The sequence below is a fragment of the Telopea speciosissima genome, chromosome 4 (genome assembly GCF_018873765.1).
Source record: "Telopea speciosissima isolate NSW1024214 ecotype Mountain lineage chromosome 4, Tspe_v1, whole genome shotgun sequence".
Lineage (NCBI taxonomy): Eukaryota > Viridiplantae > Streptophyta > Magnoliopsida > Proteales > Proteaceae > Telopea > Telopea speciosissima.
In genome coordinates, this window is record NC_057919.1 from 43,544,013 (window position 1) to 43,565,399 (window position 21,387).

The window sequence follows — 21,387 nt, forward strand, 5'->3', positions numbered from 1 at the left end:
GTTGCGCTCTTCTTTGATTCGAATCCCCCCCTCTCTCTCTCTCTCTTAAAGCAAGAATCTTTTCAACAACATACAATTACAGATAAAATCAATAGCATGGATTGAAAAGAGAAAAATCCTTAATAGATGAGTGTTTCTCTACTCTGATTGCACGCCATTTAAATGTTTTCTTGCCTCTAATCGAGTGATGGGTGGTGGAGGCCTGGAGGGCAATGGAAATTAAAAAGATGGTATCTATCATTCTATCTCGGCTCGGTCTCATGTTCTCATCCTCATCCACATGAGGATTTGGATACTGCAACTGCATTTTGGTTTGTTCATTTTCTCTTCACGGTTCACTATCAACACGAATCTCTACTTCTGGTGAAGTGTGCACCTGCGGTGTATTCTTTAAAGAAGAGTGTCGACGCTATCAAATCATTCACCAATTCGTTATCTACGGTTGAAAGGTTGGCTTTCTCAGTATTCCAAGTTGGAGCAATTGTCCATCAAAAAAAGTTGGAGCGATTGCGTTTCCTGATAATACACTCATTGGAGGAGGTTGAGAGGGGGCGTTTGCCGAACATTTGTGACTTATGTAATTAAATATAATTGTGTCTTTGCACTCAAGGCCTACTTGATATGGATTATTGACCAAAAAACAAAGATATCCTAATATTTGTATTAACTATGTGACTAAAACCATGTTCCAATCATTTTAATATAAATGTGTATGGAGTCACATTTTTGTAATTTATACGTCAACCACAAGAAATCAAGCAATGACATTAGTAATTTTAGGTGATAATTGAATCACTTATTTATTTGAGAACATTTTTCAAATAACCTTGGGGCCATATATTAAAAAAAAAAAATTAAAATAAAATTTTCAACTGACAGACTGAGAGTAACCAAACAGTTTTTCAGATAGATTTAAGGTGATTCCAACTAACAGACTCGGGGTAACCAAAAAGTTTTTCAAATAGATTCAGGGTGATTCCAACTGACAGACTCAGGGTAACCAAACAGTTTTTCAAGAAGAATCACGTCACCAAATCATGATAACCAAACAGTTTATTTTCTGGAATTACGATTCAACAGATGGTAACTCAAGTAGATGACCATCCACAATCAAACCACATCCAAAAGATTTACACAACCAAACGCGCCCTAAGACAATAAAATCTTAGGAAAGACAAATTCCCCAACCTTTAACAGGACATCCTCAATCATCCCCTTAGGAACTTTAACCGACCTATCTGCAAGTTGAAGAGTAATTCTGGTCGGTTTCAGCTCGCCCAATCCCAACTGTTGGTAGACATGAAAGGGTAACAGGTTCACACTTACACCAAGGTCCAATAAGGCATGATCAATAGTGGTGTTGCCTATAGTGCAAGAGATGGTGGGGCTTCCTAGGTCCTTATGCTTGGCTGCTACTGGTTGTGCGATAAGAGAACTAATATTAGCAGCCAAGAATGCCTTTTTGGGCACATTGGTAGTCCGCTTTTGGGTGCATAAGTCTTTGAGGACTTTAGCATAAGCGGGGACCTAGGCTATGGCATCCAGTAAAGGAATATTCACCTGAACCTGCTTAAAAACATCCAATATTTTCTCCACCGAAAGAGACTTCTTGCCAACCAACCTATTTGGGAATGGGGCAGGTGGGGTATAAACTCTTTCAGGGGTGGTCCTTTTCACTTCCTCAACAGAATCATCTTTAGTTTCCTCAACCAAATCATCTGGAATCTCTGCAGGTTCATCAGACGAACCAGGAACAGAAGGCGTTACAATGGCCTCTTCAGAAGGGGGAGAGTCAACAGGAGTATGAGATGGTAAAGATTGAGGTGTATTAACCTGTTGATACTCACGACCACTCCTTAAAGCATATATAGCATTAACCTGGCTGGAGGGCCCTTGATGCTGTTGGCCTTGTGCAACATTGAGTGGAGGAGCTTGGGTACCTTGCTGAATACAAACCTGATGCCTAGGATTTGGCTCAGGTTGGCTAGGTAACTTCCCTGTTTCCCTCTCATGCAGGATTGTGACAAGCTGGGTGAGTTGTTTCAACCTCGGACAGAGCCTACTGAGGTCAAGGATCTATGTCACAGACCCCATTTAGCTGAGATTCTCCTGACGGGTTGGGCTATGCCTCGTTCCTCTTACTATCTTTCATCTTTCATAGTTCATTTTTCTATTTATTTTCCATCTTTCTTGTGTCCTTTCCTTTTTTATCTCTCATCTCTTTCCCCATTTCTCTTTACCCATCTTTTCTTTCTTTTTTTGGTTAAAACTATGTTTTCCACACTTTGTTTTGTTTGGATCCATGTAGCCAACCCCATTAAGTTGGGATAAGGCTGAGTTTGTTGTTGTTGTTGTTGTTTTAGGGTCTTCACTGACAATTCCCAAATCACTCAATAAACCCTTAACACATCAGCTCGCAGATCCCTTGTGCCATGGCACGAAATTCAAGTTACGCACTGGAGTAGGAGACAATAGACTGCTTCTTGCTACGCCATGTGACAAGGCTTCGTCCAAGGAAGGAACAATAACCAGAGGTGGATCGTCGATCATCGATGGATCCAACCCAATCAGCAGCTGTGAATATCTCAAACTTCAAGTGGCAATTATTAGAGAAAATAGTTCTCTTCCCAGAGGCAGATTTTAAGTATCTCAGGATGATGCAAGTCCTGGGATCATGGAGGAATCTACTGACAATGCCCACAGCATATGCAATATCAGGTCTTGTATGAGATAAGTAGATCAGCTTTCCCACAAGTCTCTGGTATTGCTCTCTATCAACTGGTTCAACCATACCATTACATAACTGATGATTGACCTCAATGGGAGAATCTGCAGGTTTATAGCCTAACATGCTAGTTTCTTGTAGAAGGTCTAAGACATTTCCATTGAGAGATGAAAATTCCCTTGTCCGACCCTACAACTTCAATCCCAAGGAAGTACCGAAGAGACCCCAAGTCCTTGGTTTCAAAACACTTTCTTGTGAGAGTACTTGTGGAACTCAAGTGCGCTTAGATGGGACTCCTGTAGCGAGCTTAGGTGAGACTCCTACAGCGGACCTAGGTGGGACTCCTACGGCTGGGACACTAGTGGGACTCTAGTTGTCTAAGTTATTCATCCTATCAGCTAAAGTCAGCCATCAAAACAGCTGACTCCTTTCAACAGGTCAGCAAGAACTTGATGCTATCATTTTATTCACTAACTTCTCTTCTTCCTTTCCACCAGCAGCCTTTCTTTTATAAACCCCCTAAACCGTGGCCTTGTCCTAGCCCTCTTCTCTACCAGATTTTGATCTTGTCTTGTAGTCCTTTTAGGTCTGCACCAACCCCACACCTATTTATATCACCTAAATGGGAAAGGGAATATCCAGGTAGAATATCCCTGATAATATAATTGATGTATTAACATATCAATAATTAAGTATTTTGCACTAGCAATCTAGTGACAAGAATAAAGGAATATATACTATATAATGTACTATGAATTGAACGCTTTCGCAAAAGAGTGAAAAATAAAGAAACTACATACACATGCAATTATGTAAGTGGAATAAAAACAAGGTTAAATTGCAGCCAAGGTACCCAATGTTTAAAAAAACTACGTTTAGAGTACCTCATGTTTGAAATATTATGCTTGGGGTTCCTTATTAGCCAGTGCTATTCAAGACTGAAAATATTTCCAACTCTGCCCATGATCAGTTCTCTCAAACCCCTCCCCCCCCCCCCCTCCCACCTCCACCCCTTCCTTCGCCCCTATCTCGGGCTTCTGCCCCCCCCCCCCCCTTTTGAGGAAGCACTCCCAGGATCTATCTCCCCATTCCCTGCCCTCTATTCTTCTTCTTCCAACCCTACCCTGCCCCGCAACCCCACCACCCTCTGTGCAATCTCACCCCACCTGATCCTCTCCTCGTCGAGGTCGAACCAGACACCAAGCCGCTGCTGTCGGTCGACGCTGGTGTTCATCACATCTTCCTGCTGCTTCTTTGGTAAGGCCGAGTATTTCCTCAATGGTTCCTTCTCCGATGCTCGACCTTCTGATGCGCTTCAAAACAATAGCAGATCCTTCAGTCTCCATTTCCTTGAAGATGAAGTTGATGAAGACAAAGACTTTCAAAATCATCTCTTGCTGCTGCTGATGTTGATATTGTTCTTCCCACATGAATTCCGAGACCCTAAAGGCAAGAGCAGTCTGGTCCCTTTGTGCCTAGAATTCAAAGACAATGAAATGGGTGCTCGTTCTCTGCCTCGATTGTGATCTGAACCTTTACGTGCTTCTTCGATTGCAGCTGTGAATGGGTCGAAATATTTCCTTTGTCTCAGCAAGAACGCTTCAAAGATCTTCTTCCCCTGGGCAATGGGTGATCTAGGTGACCTCAGCAACAAAATGGGTCTTCCAAGTTGAGGTCTCGTCACCGAGCTGGAGACGAGGAGGGGGCTTGGGGCTTCAGAGGTCTCTCGTGCTGCGCACTGAACTTATGAACTCCAATGTAGAATCAGTCCAATTCTCAAAGAATTCAAGTTTGCATGGTGCTGCTGCAATAACTTGTGAAGAAACACCAGACCATAACTTCTGTCCATACTCCATACAGCTACGGGATCTTTTACACAGCCTAAATTTTTCCCAGAATTAATTACATGCCATATAACAGATACTTCCAACACGCTTCTGGGGAGAGATATATGTTATATCTCATACATTGGCTCAGGGAATTGCAGAGGGAGGTGGGTCGGGGTGCGGGAGGAAGGACAGAGGGGAGGTGAGAGAGATGCTGGGGTGGGGGCAGAAGACGGAGATGGGGGCGGGGTGAGAGAACCGGCCAGGGGCAGAGCCAGAAATATTTCCAGTCTTAAATAGAACTGGCAAATAAGGAACCCCAAACATAATATTTCAAACATGAGGTACCCCAAACGTAGTTTTCTTAAATGTAGGGTACCTCACTGCAATTTACTCTAAAAGCAAAAAAAAAAAAAAAAGAAAACCACAAACTGAGCCAGAGTAGCACAGAGTTGCCACTGTCAAAATAAAGCCTAAGTAACCAATGATCAAGTAATTACCTATACTAATCATACTGATAGTTCCATCAGTCTTAGTTAATCCTGTGTTCTCATGTTTATACATGCCTTTAATGAAAGAGGTAACTGAAACTCTCAAAATTAAGCAGAAAATAAGAGGTAATTGTGAATCAAAGGTTTCAAAATATTTTGGAAAGACCTCGTAGAACACATGTTCCATGAGTTGTTAACTTAGCAACCTAAATTGCTGGGCCAACTGGTCTCTTTTGATCCTGTTAGTAATTCCAAGTGTCCACCACGCGCACAAAAGGAGAGGGTTAAAAGGAACAAAGGGAAGGAAGCTTTCTCATTTCTGGTAATAATAAACAGTGCATCCATAGGGAATATAACCTGAAAATTGGATTTGTGAACGTCACAAGTCCAGTTCATGCTTTATATACAAAAATAGGAAAGAAATGTAGTATGGGAATCAGAAAAGCTAATTTTAGAGGCTCACCATTTCCACCCCTACAAACAACAGCTCTGGAGTCACCAACATTTGCAACTAACAAACGATCACCAACCAGAATAGCAGTGGAAGCAGTTGAGCCGGCATCTCTATTCTGATTATTTTCCGATTTGAGAAATTCTGAGTCTGTATGATTGTAGGCATCAGCTGCAGAAAAAAAGAGTAATCAGAAGAACCTTAAAGAAACTTCTTCTTCTTTTTTGGTGAATAAATAAGTATTATCAAAGCCCAGGAGGGGGCCGGAAGGAGAAAAGAGGGGGGGGGGGGGGAGAAAGAAAACCAGAGTCAAGTCCTCCTTAAACTAGAAGGGGACTGCAACATACTACTATCCAGACCCCAGGTAACAACAATGTGTCTGCTCCTTGGGGTATCCATGAGGGACCGGTGAGGAATAGTGCTGATCTTAGAGGAAACTTCAAAGGAGACGTCTTTCCAAATCAAGTCGAAAGATCTAGATTTGGAAGTCCATCTCCTAAGATTCCTCTTCATCCAAATATGATGGACAACAGAGCCAAAAACAAGCTTGCCAATACTGTCACAGATGGAGCTGCCTTTAAAAGCATTGGTCAACCAGATGCATTCTCGGTCAAAAGGAAGGTGTCTCCGGCTTCGATACCAAATGGAAGAGAGGAAGAAACTTCTTCAATGAGCATTAGATTAATATAATTTACTATACACACGTAACAGAAACAGGAAAAGCACCTATAGCTGACTTCGTATCAGAGATGAACTTTGGATGCCTGATCAAATTACTGAAGAGGTTTTGTTTAACGTATTCTGCAGCTCGAGCACCCCCATGACCTAAAACAATCACATATGCAGAAATTTTAGCTATTTTCAGCAAGATATCTGTAAGGTGCAAATTTAAATATTATTCAACTGGACTCTAACAAAATTCAAAATATACTTTCAAGCAATAATAAAGGGAAAATGAATAACCAGGAATTTTATGGGCAAAAGACGTCCATGCCTTACAACTGTATTCTCGTTGTATATTTTGTGATATTAAGGCATTCAAGAACGATGATATTGATAATAATGATTATGAAAATAAATATATTCATACCATCAAATACTCCAAATAGTCCAACTATCTCCCCGTCAACACCATCAATTCTGGTCTCATAAAAATCTTCCATTGAAGACCTTTTTCCTGGAGAACTTGCATATCCATAGCTGAATTTTCCATTTTGACTGTTGCAAGAAAACAGGTACCAAGTTATTACTGGGGCCATCCTGTGATATGACATGTAAAACCAGCAAAACTTCCGACAGGTACCAAAAACAAGTAAGATTATTAAGTCCTTATGAGATATGACCAAGTCTCTAATATCAGATTATATGAAAACAATCTTGCACTGATCATGAGATGATCTCAACCAATGCAATTCTGTATATTGGGAAGGTGAAATACGTAAACAAACACTTAAAGTGTTAAGTCCAACAGTTAACTCACTCTGTGTCTTTATTGCTAAATGATCAGCAAAGAAATATATTAATAGTAACAATAAGATACAGGAAAGAACTCCAGGAAACACCCGGACAATTTACAAAAGAGAAGGGCTACCCTGACTCCCTGAGTCTCCACCTTCGGCATGGCCATCAGAAGAGAAAAAGGACACACACCTAACCAAACTTGAAGACCCTCCATCGGTATTCAAAGGGTCAGCAAGAGAGGCAAAAGTGAAAATTATGTAAATCCATATCTAGGCCGATCAGAAGCATCCCAGTCCTAGTCTGACTGCTATCCGTCACTAGTATCCTAACTAAAAAGCAGGAGGAGATCTCCATCCTAATAAATTCATGAATAGTGTTTTTTGTCGGGTACTGTTCATGATGCTTCAAAAATGCGTTGCTGACATAGGTGGTGACATAAGCAAAAAGTCAATCGGATCCGTTGTTGAGTTCATCCAAATCCATTTGAAAGTCCGAAGCTGTGAGTGGCGGTGCAGTTGCTTCGTCAGCTGCGGCCAGAGCTTCAAGTTCGGCTAGCACCTCCTCGACTTCATAGAGAAGGGCAACCGGAACATCCAACAGAGTGAGTCTCTGTAGGTTAAGGACCAAGTCTTGGGAAGCAGCTGCAATTTCATCAGGAATTTCGTAGTCCATAGGAAATTGGGTGACGAAAATACGTCTGCTGTCAGCTACAATATACCGAAAAGCGGGTAGACCATGCTGTGCAGTGAGAGTAAGGGCTTCTTTGTGTAGAGCCATGAGAGACTGCTTGAAGAGCTGGTCTGCATGGATGAAGTGATTTGCGATGGTAGCAGCTTCATCTTCATCTGTGATGACCGAAGGTTCCTGGAAGGTATAGCAGGAGGCCGGTCGGAGGTGCCAGATTTGATATGGCTGAAAGAAGTGCTCTCTCTGTCGCCATCCCAACGTACTGGCAATGGTGAATTCGAGTCCACCGGAGAATCGCCAATTAGAAGTGGCGTGAGCAACCATGGTGCGGATCATCATGGGTAATTGATCGAGGACCTGTGTACAGTCGCTTTGGAAAACTAATTGTCCGACGAGTCCCCATTCAACAGCAGCAATACTCCAGGGTTCATGTCCGGGGTAGAAGATAAGTCTATGTTGTTGGTGATGTGTTCGAAAAATGCTTTTAGGATACTCAAGCATAAATTTTTTGTAAAGAAAACATTGTTCTTCATCACATTGACGTTGTATCAATGGGAAAATTTGGAAGGGTATCCCGTGCTTTTTCATATAAACATATTTTTCTAATTTTGTGGAAAAGGGGGTCTTTTAGATTATTATCAACAAAATCAGAAATACGGATGTACTTTCTCAGGAGAAACAGTATCGTCCCAATCAATTTGTTTAATTGAGTCGAGAACAATGTTTTGAAAATCTAGGTGTTTTTGGTAGAAAGCTCCTAGAGATCTAGAGAAATGAGTTAGAATTGTCCGGAAAGGTTTCTTTTGTTCGGACAAATGTGCATGCCAGAGATTATTGATTGGTTCGTACCATTTGGTAGGTACTCCATCATGTCTGTGAAAATCGGTCGTTTGTGTAACAGACCGAGAGAAGGAAGATGGAACATTAGTCATTGCTGGCAATTGTTGTACTGCCTGTGAATAGCTGACTGGGGTCATATTCCATAAATAAAAAGGATCCTGACTGTCCTGTTCTTGACTATTTCCGGGGTAGAAATAGGGACTGTAGGGTTGAAAAACGGATGGAGTGAATTATACTGTTGTGGCAGGAATTCGAACAAAATCAGACCTTTGGGTAGGGCTGTATGCTCCAAATGCAGACCTTTGGGTAGGAACTGCCACTGCTGACTGGGGATCTCGGATGAGTATTCCACCAGGATGAGGGGGAAAGGGAAGTATTCCTTAGGAGGAAGCTTTCTTCTTTTTACCTTCGTAAGGCATTTTACCTTTACCTTTGTCCGGAGGGCGTCGAGGATTCATCTCTGCTAAGATAGTCAGCCAAGAAATTATTAGTTCCTTTAATATGAACAATTTCAAAATAATATTGATTAATGGTGTTGTACCAATTAATCCTTCTAGAATTTTCTTCTCGCTTTTTGGATTTTAAAAAATCTCTTACGGCCTGGTTGTCAGTGCGTATAAGGAATTTTTCAGGAATAAGGTAAATCCTAAATCGCTGCAAGGCATTAACGATGGCAAGGATTTCCTTTTCATAGATGAGATAATTAATTTGAGGGGGAGTAAATTTTCCGGAATTATAGCCGCACACTTGTTCCTCAGTGGGATTTTTGAGAGGGCATGCTTTAAGGACACATCCCCAGTGTTCATTACTTGCATCTGTTTCTAAGATGCATAGATCACCGGCAACGGGAAAGTAAATAGTTGGACAAGATTGTTGTATCTCATCTTTAATGGATTGAACAATTTTGGAATCTTGGGGGGTCCAAGTAAACTCAACATCTTTTTTTAATTTTAATAAAAGGTTCTTTTCTTTGGTAGAAAGACCCTTAATGTATGTTCGGCCATAATTAAGAATTCCAAGGAATTGTTGTAAATGTTTTTTATCAACAAGTTCGGTAGGAAAATCTCTAATCTTAACTAAAATATGATCTTGGAGTTGGAGACCTTGATCAGAAAGAATTAAACCAAGGAATTCAATCCTGGTTTGTTCTAAATCAATTTTATTAGGGAACAAAATTATTCCATGTTGTAGGAATAAGTCCGCAACAATCTTAAGATGATGTTTATGCTCGTCTCTTGTCTTGGAAAAGACAAGAATATCATCAATGTAGGCAACACAGAAAGGGAGATTACCGAAAATGGAATCAATCCATCGTTGGAAAATTTGTGGGGCCGTGCATAATCCAAAGGGCATAACCGTCCATTGGAAGTGCCTGTTAAACGGAATACTAAAAGCCGTGAGTGGCCTAGATTCTTCCGTGAGCTTAATTTGCCAAAAGCCGGATTTACAATCAAATTTGCTGTAAATAACCGCTTCTTTAGCACGATGGATTAAAACATCCTTTCGTGGGATAAAGTATCCATCAAAAATAATATTTTGGTTTAACCTTCTTTAGTTAATAACCATGCGGGCTTTACCACGCTTGATCTCGGCATGGTTGCGTACCATAACTGCCGTACAGGTATGAGGACTAGTTGAGGGTTCAATTAATCCATACCTAAGTAATTTAGGAATCTGTTTGTCAAATTCCTCAATATCAGTTTTAAAGTACAGAATTGGTTTAACTCGGATAATCTTAAATGGATGATCCAACTTAATAGAGCAAAACCGAGGGCTTTTATCCCAAAGTAGCAGGGGATTATTACTGAAATTGGGTTTAAGCTTATCATAAATCCAATGTTTTTGGTCTATGACAGAAACGATGATAGGCTCTTGGGTGAAACCTTTATCACAAACATAAGAATGAGAAGAAAGTAGTTTGAGATCAACTATGCCTGTAGGATGTTGTATTCGGAAGGCACGAGGTAAGATGGTAATGGGCATGTAATTAAAGAGAAAATTTGTGCCTAGAATGAAATCACCATGCATATTAGGAAAACAGGTGATCTTGGGAATAATAAATTGCTTTCCGCCAAGAGTAATGGGGATATTTAGAGCTTTGTACTCTAAGGTGACTGAGGGTCCAGAAATGCCACTGACAAAAACAGGTTTGTCCATCTTTGTCCAGAAATGGTGTGGTAGTGCATTATATTTGCAAATGCAACCGGTGGCACCGGTATCCATAAGGATATCAAGGGTATAGGACTTATATCCGAGAAAGATATATTGTCCTTTAACATAAGTATAATTCTTTGGACTTTGGGAAGTCGAAAAAATCATATCAGAACCGTCAGTAATGCAGTGTTTAAATATGTAAGAACACCATATTCGTCATCCTGTTCATCCTGTTGCTGATTACTTTTATATAATCTAGCAGGTAAATAGTAAGGCAAATTAACCGGTTTAGCCGGGGGCTTAGGTGGCTTAGGTGGTAGCAAAGGTTGTTTACCTTTACGAAAAGAAGAGGTGGAAGCCATCGAGGTAGATGTTATAGGCAAGGAAGAAGGAGGGGGGCCTGAAATGGAATTTCTCCTTTTGATATAGAGATTATTCTCGGAAGACTGTAATTCAAAGCTCTGATTTTGTTCTAACCTATGACGCTGGGGGGTATCAAGGATATCGTTAACTAACCATTCTTTGGGTAACTTAATATCCCTCCAATTGAGAACTTGAGGTTGAATTTCTGATTCAAACGGTCGAGGTTCAAAGAGCTCCACGAATTTTTTATCGGGAGGAGGAAGAAGCTTAGTAGAGGTGACATTTGTCAACTCATGCAAGCAAGTCCAGCGAACTGCAAGATTATGACAATCTGCCTTCATGCCGGTCCATCCAGTCTTAATCTTTAAAACCGCAGAATCACAAAGATTGGGGTCATGGATGGAGACAAAGAAATTTGGTTTTAACTTAAACCAAACTGTGCCGTGAACCATGTTGGACTCGATTCCACCAATTAGAGCGTTGAGTGGCTCTCTGAGGAATCTTTTGTCAAAGATAGCCACCACAATAGGTGTATCTATACCTTGACGGAACAGGGCCGTGAGTTCAACCTGTATAAGTCCGATATGTATATATCGTAACTTAGGATGTTTTTTAATTAACCTCTTGATTTGGTCAGGGTTAAAAAGGTTGATTTCAAGGCTGGCATCGTCCGTTGACTGGGCCGTGGTGTTTCCGCTGGCTTGGTCAAAGAAACGATTGCTCCAAAGGTTCAGCTTGACCTCATTATGGTTGATCTCTTTTATTTTGTTAAAGAGATTAAGATCAAAAGAGACGTCTTCTCTAACTAGGTCGTTAAGAGAGACGGAAGCTGTTTCAGCCTCAGATATTTTGGTAATCTCTATGGCTGGGGAAGAGGTAGACTCATTGGTCATGAAAACGAAATCCTCGGTTTCAGAGTTGATATCTGAGCAGCCATCCAAGTTAAATTTTAGCACATCCAAGCCAGGTTTAGTCCAGAAAATGTCTACCACTCTTGAGGGTGGAATCAGATTAATATGAAGCTTAAAGGCCTTCACAATAGCTAGATCCTCCACCAAATTAATACGCAGCCAGGTTCAGTAATTAACTCACTCTGTGTCACTTACTGAATTTCCTACTATGTAAGTCATTGTGGTTACGAACTGAGGATATTGGAGAGCATACAAGTACAATAGGTTTTCTTGTGTACTCGGTTAACAAGAATGTTGGCAAAATGGCACAATTTCACAAAAAGAACTTTCATGCATCAATGCAATTAAATCCCCAATACATGAAACAAGCAGTGTTCGAATATCATTTTTGGAAATCAGTGTTCAAGCTTGCCAATTGATCCGACTACTTTTAGTGATTCTTAGAAGGTCCAAAATCAATCTGCAAGGGAGAAGTCTGTCCTAACAAATTCAGCGATGATCATTGGTAGGGCTTCTTCAGCTCAGCCAGATCGGTGTCTGGAAATAATGGTTCGCCGCTGGAGATATGCCATGGCAGTAGCTCTCAGCAGTTACCTTATTCAGCTGCCCCAAATCCTCCCCTTGATTCCCAATCCACCTTTCAAATTTTCAAAACCTTTCCTCCATGATAATAGCCATAAACTATAAACTAACAGATCTTCTAACTGGCAACAGATTTGCTTTGCTGGTTGAATCAGTTCGGCTTCTTTACACTAATTCAGCCACAGATTCCAAAACTGCTGTCCTAGCCGCAACCTCCTTGAGTTCAAATCAGGATTTGATTCCCTTAGTAGTTCATATCCTAATCCTTGGAACCTGATTAAGCCCACCCCAAACCGAGACCCATGTCCTAAGCATAGCCCCATGCACATAGGTTTACCCATCTTTTTTTTTTTTTTTTGAACCACCCTGTGATCCAGCACTTGCATCTTGGTGGATCCCAAAGTCCAATTATCCAGGCCCACCATGTTTCAGTCCCTGGTTCAACCTTTGACACCCAACCCTCTCTTTTGGTTAATACCTTGGAATCGTGTGTCCCTTCTCCTTCTGGCCATACAATTTCTAAGTCGAACCTCATTGCAAACATTATGTATCAGCACCCTCCTATTTCTCAGTCCACCAATTCTTCTCACTGTTCCCCTCCTACCCAACCCCTGAATAATCTAAACTATCCTTTTCCAATTCATTTTAATGTCTCCCTTCTTCCTGAACCTTCATCACCCTCCTCAGATTTACCTCTTCACTCCTCTTCTTCTATTCCCCCTCCTATTGCTACTGTTGTCCTTTCTCTGAACCAACCCCTTCAGGTTCGGTTCATTCTTTGCCTCCTCTTTCCTCAACTCCTGTCCCTCCCGCCTTGGGTTCTGCTCAGCCTACTAGTCCTTGTAGGTCTGTTAGGCTTCGCAACCTCCTCCTAGAGACTCTAGTGAGCCATCTGCCCCTCCCCCTAAATCCTCTTCTCTTCATGCGAAGAAGAAAGGAAATCGATGAGCTTTTGTTATTTGGTTTCTAACCTCATGGTTTTCTGTTTTGATTGTTTTTTCCCTCCTTTCTTTTTCTTTTCTTTAAGGTTCATGGAATCAATCATTAGCTGGACTGTCAGGGGATTAAATAATCCTTCAAAGCAGGCAAAAGTTTGGAACCTTTTGAGTCAACAATGTTTCTGCATTTGTATTTTCTAGGAGACAAAATGCTCATATCCCAAACTTCTTATTGTAGGTTTATAGAACTGAAAAAGGGTAAATGACACGAACTACAAAAATGTATATAGAGTATAACAAAATATTCCATTAATGAATATTTTTATTTTAGTATATCTATTATCATTACTGAATTGGTATAAGGCTTAATTGAAGTGAATTTATTAACATTGATGAGAAATAAATTTGTGAAACGAAATTATGCAATCTAAAATCTACGGTACAAGTGGTTAGTTATTTTCCCATTTCCATATTTAGAGTCAACATAAAAATCATTAGTGAAGTGATCTATTTTTTAACTTGAAGGAGGATTTTATAGCTAAATCATAAAGACTGATAATGAAAACATTTCTGATCTATATACCATAAACAGAAAACATGTAACAGTAGTACCAACAAAAAAGGGGGGAAAGTCAAAGAACTCGTGTTGGCCACTAGATCCACATTAAGTTGCATATGGAAGGACCAATGTTGTTCTATATGTACAATTTTTTTGGATTAATTATGTTAAACAAACTTAAAAATAGCGAGGGCGGGCCTTGGTGCAACGGTAAGGTTGCTCCATTGCGACCAAGTGGTCACAGGTTTGAGTCTGGAAACAGCCTCTATGCGAAGCAGGGGAGGCTGCGTACGATATGAGCCTCCCCAAACCCCACAGTGGCAGGAGCCTCGTGCACTGGGTACGCCCTTTATAAACTTAAAAATAGCGCAATATTAAAATTCTAATTCTGAAAGCAACCAATAATCGTTTCAGTTTTTATCTCAATCTAGCATGTTGTTACAGGTCAACTATACGCCCAACAAAGATGTATGGAGCTCAATGTTGGGTGGTAAATAAACAACAGATAAAAAAAAAAATTTGTAGCAAAGATGAGGATGTTGAGATGGATAAGCAAGACAGTATCTGGGTCATGTGGATCTACTCGGGTCCCCTGAAGCATGATTCCCTTTGGACTGTTTCCCACCCTCTAACGCTTCTTGGGCGTGGTGTAAAATCCTCTCCCTCAGACCCATTGAATTAAGGGCAATCTCCTCCAAAATTGTGTATGGGCCTCCACTATTCTCTGGCTTGACAACTGTAACCCGATGGGTGTTCTCCTTTCTGTTGTGGGTGCCAGGACCATCTACTCCTTCGGCATCCCTAAATTCTCCTTTGTGGCCTCCATCATTTCCCAAGGTGCCTGGTCCCCCCCTCCACTCCCCCCAGGCCTTTCCCCATTTGGTTTGCTCTCCTCCCTCGCCCGGTCGGGTCTCCCTCTTCTATCAGACTCAATATATCCTGGCTTCATTCCCCCCAAACTCTTCAATGCCTTCTCTGCTTGGAACTTCCTGAGACCCAGAGCCCCTCCCATTCCGTGATGCACGATAGTTTGGTTTAAAGGCCACATCCCCCGCCATAGCTTTACAGTGTGGAGAACCCTCTTCTCTCTACCTCTCTACCCAAGCCTTCCTCCTCCATATACACATCCCTATGTCCCCCCTCGTGTCCTTTGTTGGAATGGCCTAGAAGACATTGACCACCTATTTTTCTCCTGCCCCTCCTCAGCCTCTATATGGAAAAAGGTTTTAGGCAGCTGTTGGCCCCGCCACAAAAGAATCCTACCCTTCTCCAGGGAATGGCTTTGGGTTGGTATTAACTTCTCAAGGACCTCGATTTGTGACATTGTGGGGAAGCTCGCTTTCGGTGCCACTATTTCTCACATCTCTAGATGGAGCGCAATCTTCAAAGATCGACCTCCAACTCTCATTCCTTTGACAAGATTTGGAAATCCATCTCTTTTGAGTTTTGATGTTAGCTCCAAGCTTTCTATTTTACCTCATTGTAATGTTCCAGATACCCCAAGGAACATGCTTATTGTTGTCTCCTAGGGTTTATCGGAGTCCTTGATTCAGCCTCTCCCCTTCTCCTAGGGGTAGGTTGTGTCTTGGCTCTTTCTCTCTCTCCCTCTTGTATATTCTCCACCCCCCCCCCCCCCGCCCTCCCTTGGGGATTTTGGTAATGAATTTTTTTATTTAACCCACAAAAAAAACAAAGATAAGAAACGAAAATATTAGAGGTAATTTTGGATCAACCCAATAAATGATAAGTCAAGAGAAACTCAACTAAGATAATGCACCAGAAAGGAGAAACAATGTACAGATTAAAGGAGTTAAAATGATGCAGATCCAAGAGATGACCTGCTAGGGGTGGGCAGCAGGGATAAAAGGAAAAAAGGAGGGAAGGAAATGTGGCGAAGAGAGGGGAGAGAGGAAAGAGAGAAGAGAGAACGGGGAGGCTATAGCCTCAATTTAAAACCTAACTAATTCTTAATCCATTCATTCAAATCGTGGGAGGCTTGTGAGCCATTAAAATATATGTATGAAGTTGTAAAATAGAAGAAAACAGAAAATAAAACTGGACTCTAAAACTACCAATCGATGGGCTGATGAACACCAATATTTACCCCCTGACTTCCAGTCCGTCAAGGCCTTCAATGATTGTATCGAGGACATTGGTATTGATGATCTTCGCTGGTCTGGTACCCCCCTCACCTGGCACAATCGTAGGGGGGGTAACGACCGTATTGCTTGCAAACTGGATCGTTTCCTCATAAATGATGCTTGGCTCTACTCCTTCCCCCACTCCCATGCTAACTTCCTTCTCCAGGGCCTTTCTGATCACAGCCCTTGCCAACTCCTCATCCATCCTTATTCGTCCTTCGGTCCCAAACTTTTCAAGTTCTTCGACATGTGGACCTCTCATCATCTTTACCTCCCTACCATTCTTAAAGCTTGGAGCTTCCCAGTCCATTGCCCCTCCCTCCCTCTCATTGCTTTCGCCAAGAAGCTTCGTATCACCAAATCCAGCCTCAAAATCTAGAACACAACCACCTTTGGCAATATTCCTTCCCGTCTCTCCTCCTGCAGTTTGGACCTTGCCTCCATGCAAACCCGCATCCAGTCGGATCCCCTCAATCTTTTACTGGCTGAGGAAGAGAGAAAGCTTTCTGATGAGCTCTGCTCCCTTTCCTCCTTGGAAGAAAGCTTTCTCCGCCAGAAATCACAGATTAAATGACTGAAGCTAGGAGACTCTAACTCGGCTTTCTTTCATCGATCTCTTAAAGCCAGGTTAAGCTCTAACTCCATCACCCTGCTAATTGGTAGAGATGGATCCCCCCTCTCCTCTGTCCATGACATTAAGACCGAGGCCGCTTCCTTCTTCTCCTCCCTTTCCAACCCCCTTCTCCCCCCTCCCTCTCCCCTCCCTCCTGGCCTCATCAAATTTGTCCCCTCCTCCCTAGCTAGCTCCCTCCTTTCTATCCCTTTAGATGAGGAGATTACCAAGGCTATCTTGTCCCACAAATCAAACAAGGCCCCCGGCCCTGATGGTTTCAGCATAGGATTCTTTCTTAGCTGTTGGGACTCTATCAAGGATGACCTCATCAAAGCCGTCCGCAGCTTCTTCTTTAACCCCAGTCAGCTTGCCCAGGTCAATCAGACTTTTCTTTGCCTCATCCCTAAAAGAGATGGAGCTTCCTCTCTCTCTGATTTCAGACCTATTTCTCTCTGTAATCTTCTCTATAAGTTCATTGCCAAGATCCTGGCTAACAAAATCCAACTTGTCATCCCTTCCCTGATCAGCACCAACCAATCTGCCTTCATTGCTGGCAAAAGCATTGCGGATAACATTATCCTCGGCTCTGAAATTGTGCGTGGCTTTGACTGAAAATCTCACTCTCCCGCCGCTCTCATGAAGATTGACCTTCACAAAGCTTTTGATTCCCTTAGATGGGACTTCATCTGCAATGTGCTCTCTGAGATGGGCTTTCCCCCCGCTTTCATCCGTTGGATTCTGGCATGTATCTCCTCCCCCTCCTTCTCGGTTATCGTCAACGGTTCCCCCGCTGGCTTTTTCCACTCCAAAGTTGGAATTCGCCAGGGATGCCCTCTCTCCTCCTTTCTCTTCTCTTTGGCCCTAGAAGTTCTTTGGAGAAGCATCCAAGCCAAAACCGATCTTCACCTTATCTTCCCTCTCCCTAAGTGCAAGAACTTCAACCTCACCCACCTAGCTTTTGCAGACGACTTTATGATCTTCTCCAAAGCTTCCCCCTCTTCCATCTCCGCTATCATGTCCTCCCTTCACCTCTTTGAGAGTCTCTCTGGCCTTCGCATTAAACTCCTTAAATCCAAACTCTTCCTCTCTGGTGTCTCTATCTCCGACAGAGACTACATCCTCCACCTCACTGGCTTTTCTCTAGGTTCCCTCCTAGTGAAATACCTTGGCCTTCCCCTTATCCCTGCTAGACTCTCTATTCACCATTGCACCCCCATGCTTGACAATATTCGTAAGCGTCTCCAACTCTGGAAGGGTAGACTTCTATCCTATGCTGGTAGGCTCGAATGTATCAGATCGGTTCTCCAATCTTCTTACATCTATTGGTGCGGTATCTTTGCCCTTCCTAAAGCCACCACCAAAGCTATGGAATCCCTCTTTTGTGCCTTCCTTTGGAAAGGAAAGGAATCTGGAAGATTCCTTCACCCCGTCAGCTGGAAATCAATCTGCCTCCCCAAATCCGAAGGAGGCCTTGGAATTCGTCGGATCCAGGACTCCAACACTGCGGGAATATGAAACTTATTTGGAAAATTTTCTCTAAGCACGACTCCATTTGGGTCCAGTGGGTTTACTCCCACCTCCACAAGAATGACTCCATTTGGACTGTCTCCATTCCTGCTGATTCCTCCTGGGTCACTGTGGATAGGTATAAGGCATGACTCATGGCAAAGGGGTTCACCTAGACATATGGCATTGATTACCGGGAGACCTTTGCCCCTGTTGCAAAGCTGAACACTGTTCGGGTTTTGCTATCCTGTGCAGTCAATCTTGGATGGGAATTGCAACAGTTGGATGTGAAGAATGCTTTCCTCAATAGAGAACTAGATGAGGAGGTATATATGTACATTCCACCAGGTTCTCTTATGACAAAAACCAAGGTAAGGTGTGTAAATTGAAGCGTTCATTTTATGGGCTGAAGCAGTCACCTCGGGCATGGTTTGGCCGGTTTCACAAGGCCATGATTTCTGTAGGCTATAAGCAGAGTAATGCTGATCACACTCTCTTTATAAAGAGGGTTGGTGGAAAACTCACTGTTCTTATAGTCTATGTTGATGACATAGTGGTCACTGGCAATGATGGTGATGAGATCAGCCGGTTGAAGTCCTTTCTTGGCCAGGAGTTTGAGATTCAAGATCTAAGAAAGCTACGGTACTTTCTTGGGATTGAGGTTGCCAGATCTTCTAAAGGCATTTTTCTCTCCCAAAGGAAGTATGCCCTAGATTTATTGGCTGAAACTGGTTTGCTAGGATGTCACCCTTCAGATACTCCTTTGGATGCTACTGTTCGTCTCAAGGAAAAAGAGGGTGAACCTGTTGATAAAGGCCGGTACCAAAGACTAGTGGGGAAGTTGATTTATCTCTCACACACACGCTCGGATATTGCTGTTGCTGTGAGTACTGTGAGTCAATTTATGCATGATCCCTACTCTTCTCATATGGAGGGTGTTCTTCGTATCCTTCACTGAAGTCAGCTCCTGGAAAGGGCATTCTCCTGTCTCCTCATGGTCACCTACAGATAGAGGCGTACACTGATGTTGATTGGGCTGGTTCTACAGATCGCAAGTCTATCTGTTAGAATAATGTACACCAGAATACCGTGGGGGTATTTTGGTCCTTTTGGGTTTTTATGTTATTAAGTGTAGTTAGCTTATGTCGGCTATGTGGGTTTTAGTCCCACATCGCCTAGCTTAGACTATTTGTAACTTCCCCTCTATTATAAATAGAGGGGTCTTTCTATCATTAATACAAGTCATTCTATTATTTTATTTCCACTCTCTGACCCACGGTTCAACCAACATGGTATCAGAGATGGTCTGATCTAGGTTAAAGAGAAGAAAAAACCCTATTTCTCCCTTCTTCTCCTCCAATCGATCACTCCCTTCTTCTCCCTTTTCTCGGTTTTCTCCTTCTCCTGTTCTTCTTCCTCTCAGCCTATAAAGGGGCAGCACTAATGAGGTAAACAGAATATCGATGATTTAGTTGCTGCCACCCTTTCTCTTCTATCGGTTTTTATTAAAAAAAACCTGCTGGAGCCACATCTGCGATTTGGAGTTCCCCTTCTTTGAGATCAGATCTCTATGAAAACTGATCCTCTAATTTTGGAGCACCCTATGCAGCCTTTTCCAGCCCTATTCTGCCCTATTCCAAAACCTAACTTCCCTTTTTCCTTTCTCTCCATCTTTTATTGAGTTTTCCAACCCCAATCCCCAAATCGATTTCACCTTATCAAGGCTTTTCAAAACCCTGACTCCAATCGATTTTGGGGCTTCCCTTGTCAGATGCAGCCAATTTTTCAGGGATAATTCCCAACTAATCCAAGCCTTAATCAACCTCAGTTTGAACACAATCTGATGGCTGGATCTGTCCCTACAGCAAAATCTTCTCATCCTGCCTTTTATGGTTCCCTGTTAAAACCCTAACTCAAATCGACATTAGGGTTACAGGTTTGAGTTCTTGCTGCCTTTTTTGAGGGATGATTACTCCACCTACAGAGACCACTCGACCTCAGTATTTGCCTCTTTCCAAATGTTTGAAGACCCCTAACCCCAATCGATCCTTCCTTTCAGGGTTTTTTTTCAAAACCCTGACCCATATCGATTTTAAGGTTAGGGTTGTTTGCTGCTATTGGAGTTTTTTGTTGGTGTTTCTACCATCAAGAAGGACAACTATTTATGGCTCGAAGAAGGTCTACTGCACAAGATAGCTGCTGCCCTCTTTTTCTAAGATTTTTTGGTGTTTCTCCCACGTGAAGACCAAGTCTCAATTACCAAGGAGATTGGTTATTCGAACTGGAGCCTCCTTTCAGCAGTTGTGGTCAACATCTATTACCATAAGAAATTACCTTAGCCAAGTCATCCTCACTTTTGTTGAAGCCCCCTTCCCTGCAATCGATATTCACTTTCAGGGTTTTTTACAATAATCGATCTAAGGGTTAGGGCAGTCCACTATTGCTGATTTTTTTAGGAGAGTTTTATAACCATCAAAGGAGTATTCAGCCCATATTTCAGCATCATTCATCAGGTTTTTTTTGCACAAATTACAGTTCATTCTGTTGGCTTGGTTTCTTCAATTATCAACCTGTTTTTACTTATTCCTATATGGCTGGCTGCTTCAACTACCTATGGATTTGTCTAGATATTTATTTTATATTTGCTAGTTATTTTGAGCTTCACTACCTACCTGGCTGGTGATATTGATTGGCTTCTGTAAGCGTGATTGGTTGATGTGTTACTGTTGCCTTCATGTGGAATACTGCTGCCCTACGATTGTGACTGAGTTTCCTATTATTGGAGATCGAATTTCTTTCGTTATGGAAGACTCGAATCTACTACCCTAGAGATCAGCTTATTTGGGACTACAACAGTGTGTTCCACGGTTATTGGCTGCACCTACGAACCTATTCAGTTATATGGAGCTTTTCTGGTTCATATCCGGCTCACTTTGGAGCTTGAATACTAGCATTGTTACTACTTCAGATCTGATCCAATTTTTTGTTGAAGATGCTTCAATGCATTACTGTCCAGATATCTTCGTTAGTACTGTTTAGCATGTGGGACTTTATACATTGGAATTTTTGCACACTTGTTCCTCCTTGTTTGAAGATTGCTCAAGCCTTGAAGAATGGAGTATTTCCTTACTTCAAATCA

The 21,387-nt window shown here is 42.1% G+C and overlaps 2 protein-coding genes across 2 annotated transcripts in view; both read right to left on the reverse strand.

The window, feature by feature from the left end:
* The window catches only part of LOC122659879 (probable protein phosphatase 2C 59), a 44,475-nt gene extending 37,708 nt beyond the window's left edge, over window positions 1–6,767 (reverse strand). Inside the window, exons 1-3 of the mRNA XM_043855030.1 lie at window positions 6,584–6,767; window positions 6,220–6,318; window positions 5,506–5,664 (exon numbers count right to left, since the gene is read on the reverse strand). Coding sequence (XP_043710965.1) covers window positions 5,506–5,664; window positions 6,220–6,318; window positions 6,584–6,767 — 442 coding nt within the window. The remainder of the gene's footprint in view (window positions 1–5,505; window positions 5,665–6,219; window positions 6,319–6,583) is intronic.
* Window positions 6,768–10,032: 3,265 nt separating this feature from the next.
* LOC122659324 lies at window positions 10,033–10,638 on the reverse strand. The gene has a single exon (XM_043854449.1). It carries the CDS (start codon window positions 10,636–10,638, stop codon window positions 10,033–10,035), a length of 606 nt encoding a protein of 201 aa, XP_043710384.1.
* Window positions 10,639–21,387: the final 10,749 nt, after the last annotated feature.

Excerpts from the sequence above, each read along its gene's own strand:
- LOC122659324 (XM_043854449.1), bottom strand. The coding sequence starts at position 10,638 with ATGGACAAACCTGTTTTTGTCAGTGGCATTTCTGGACCCTCAGTCACC.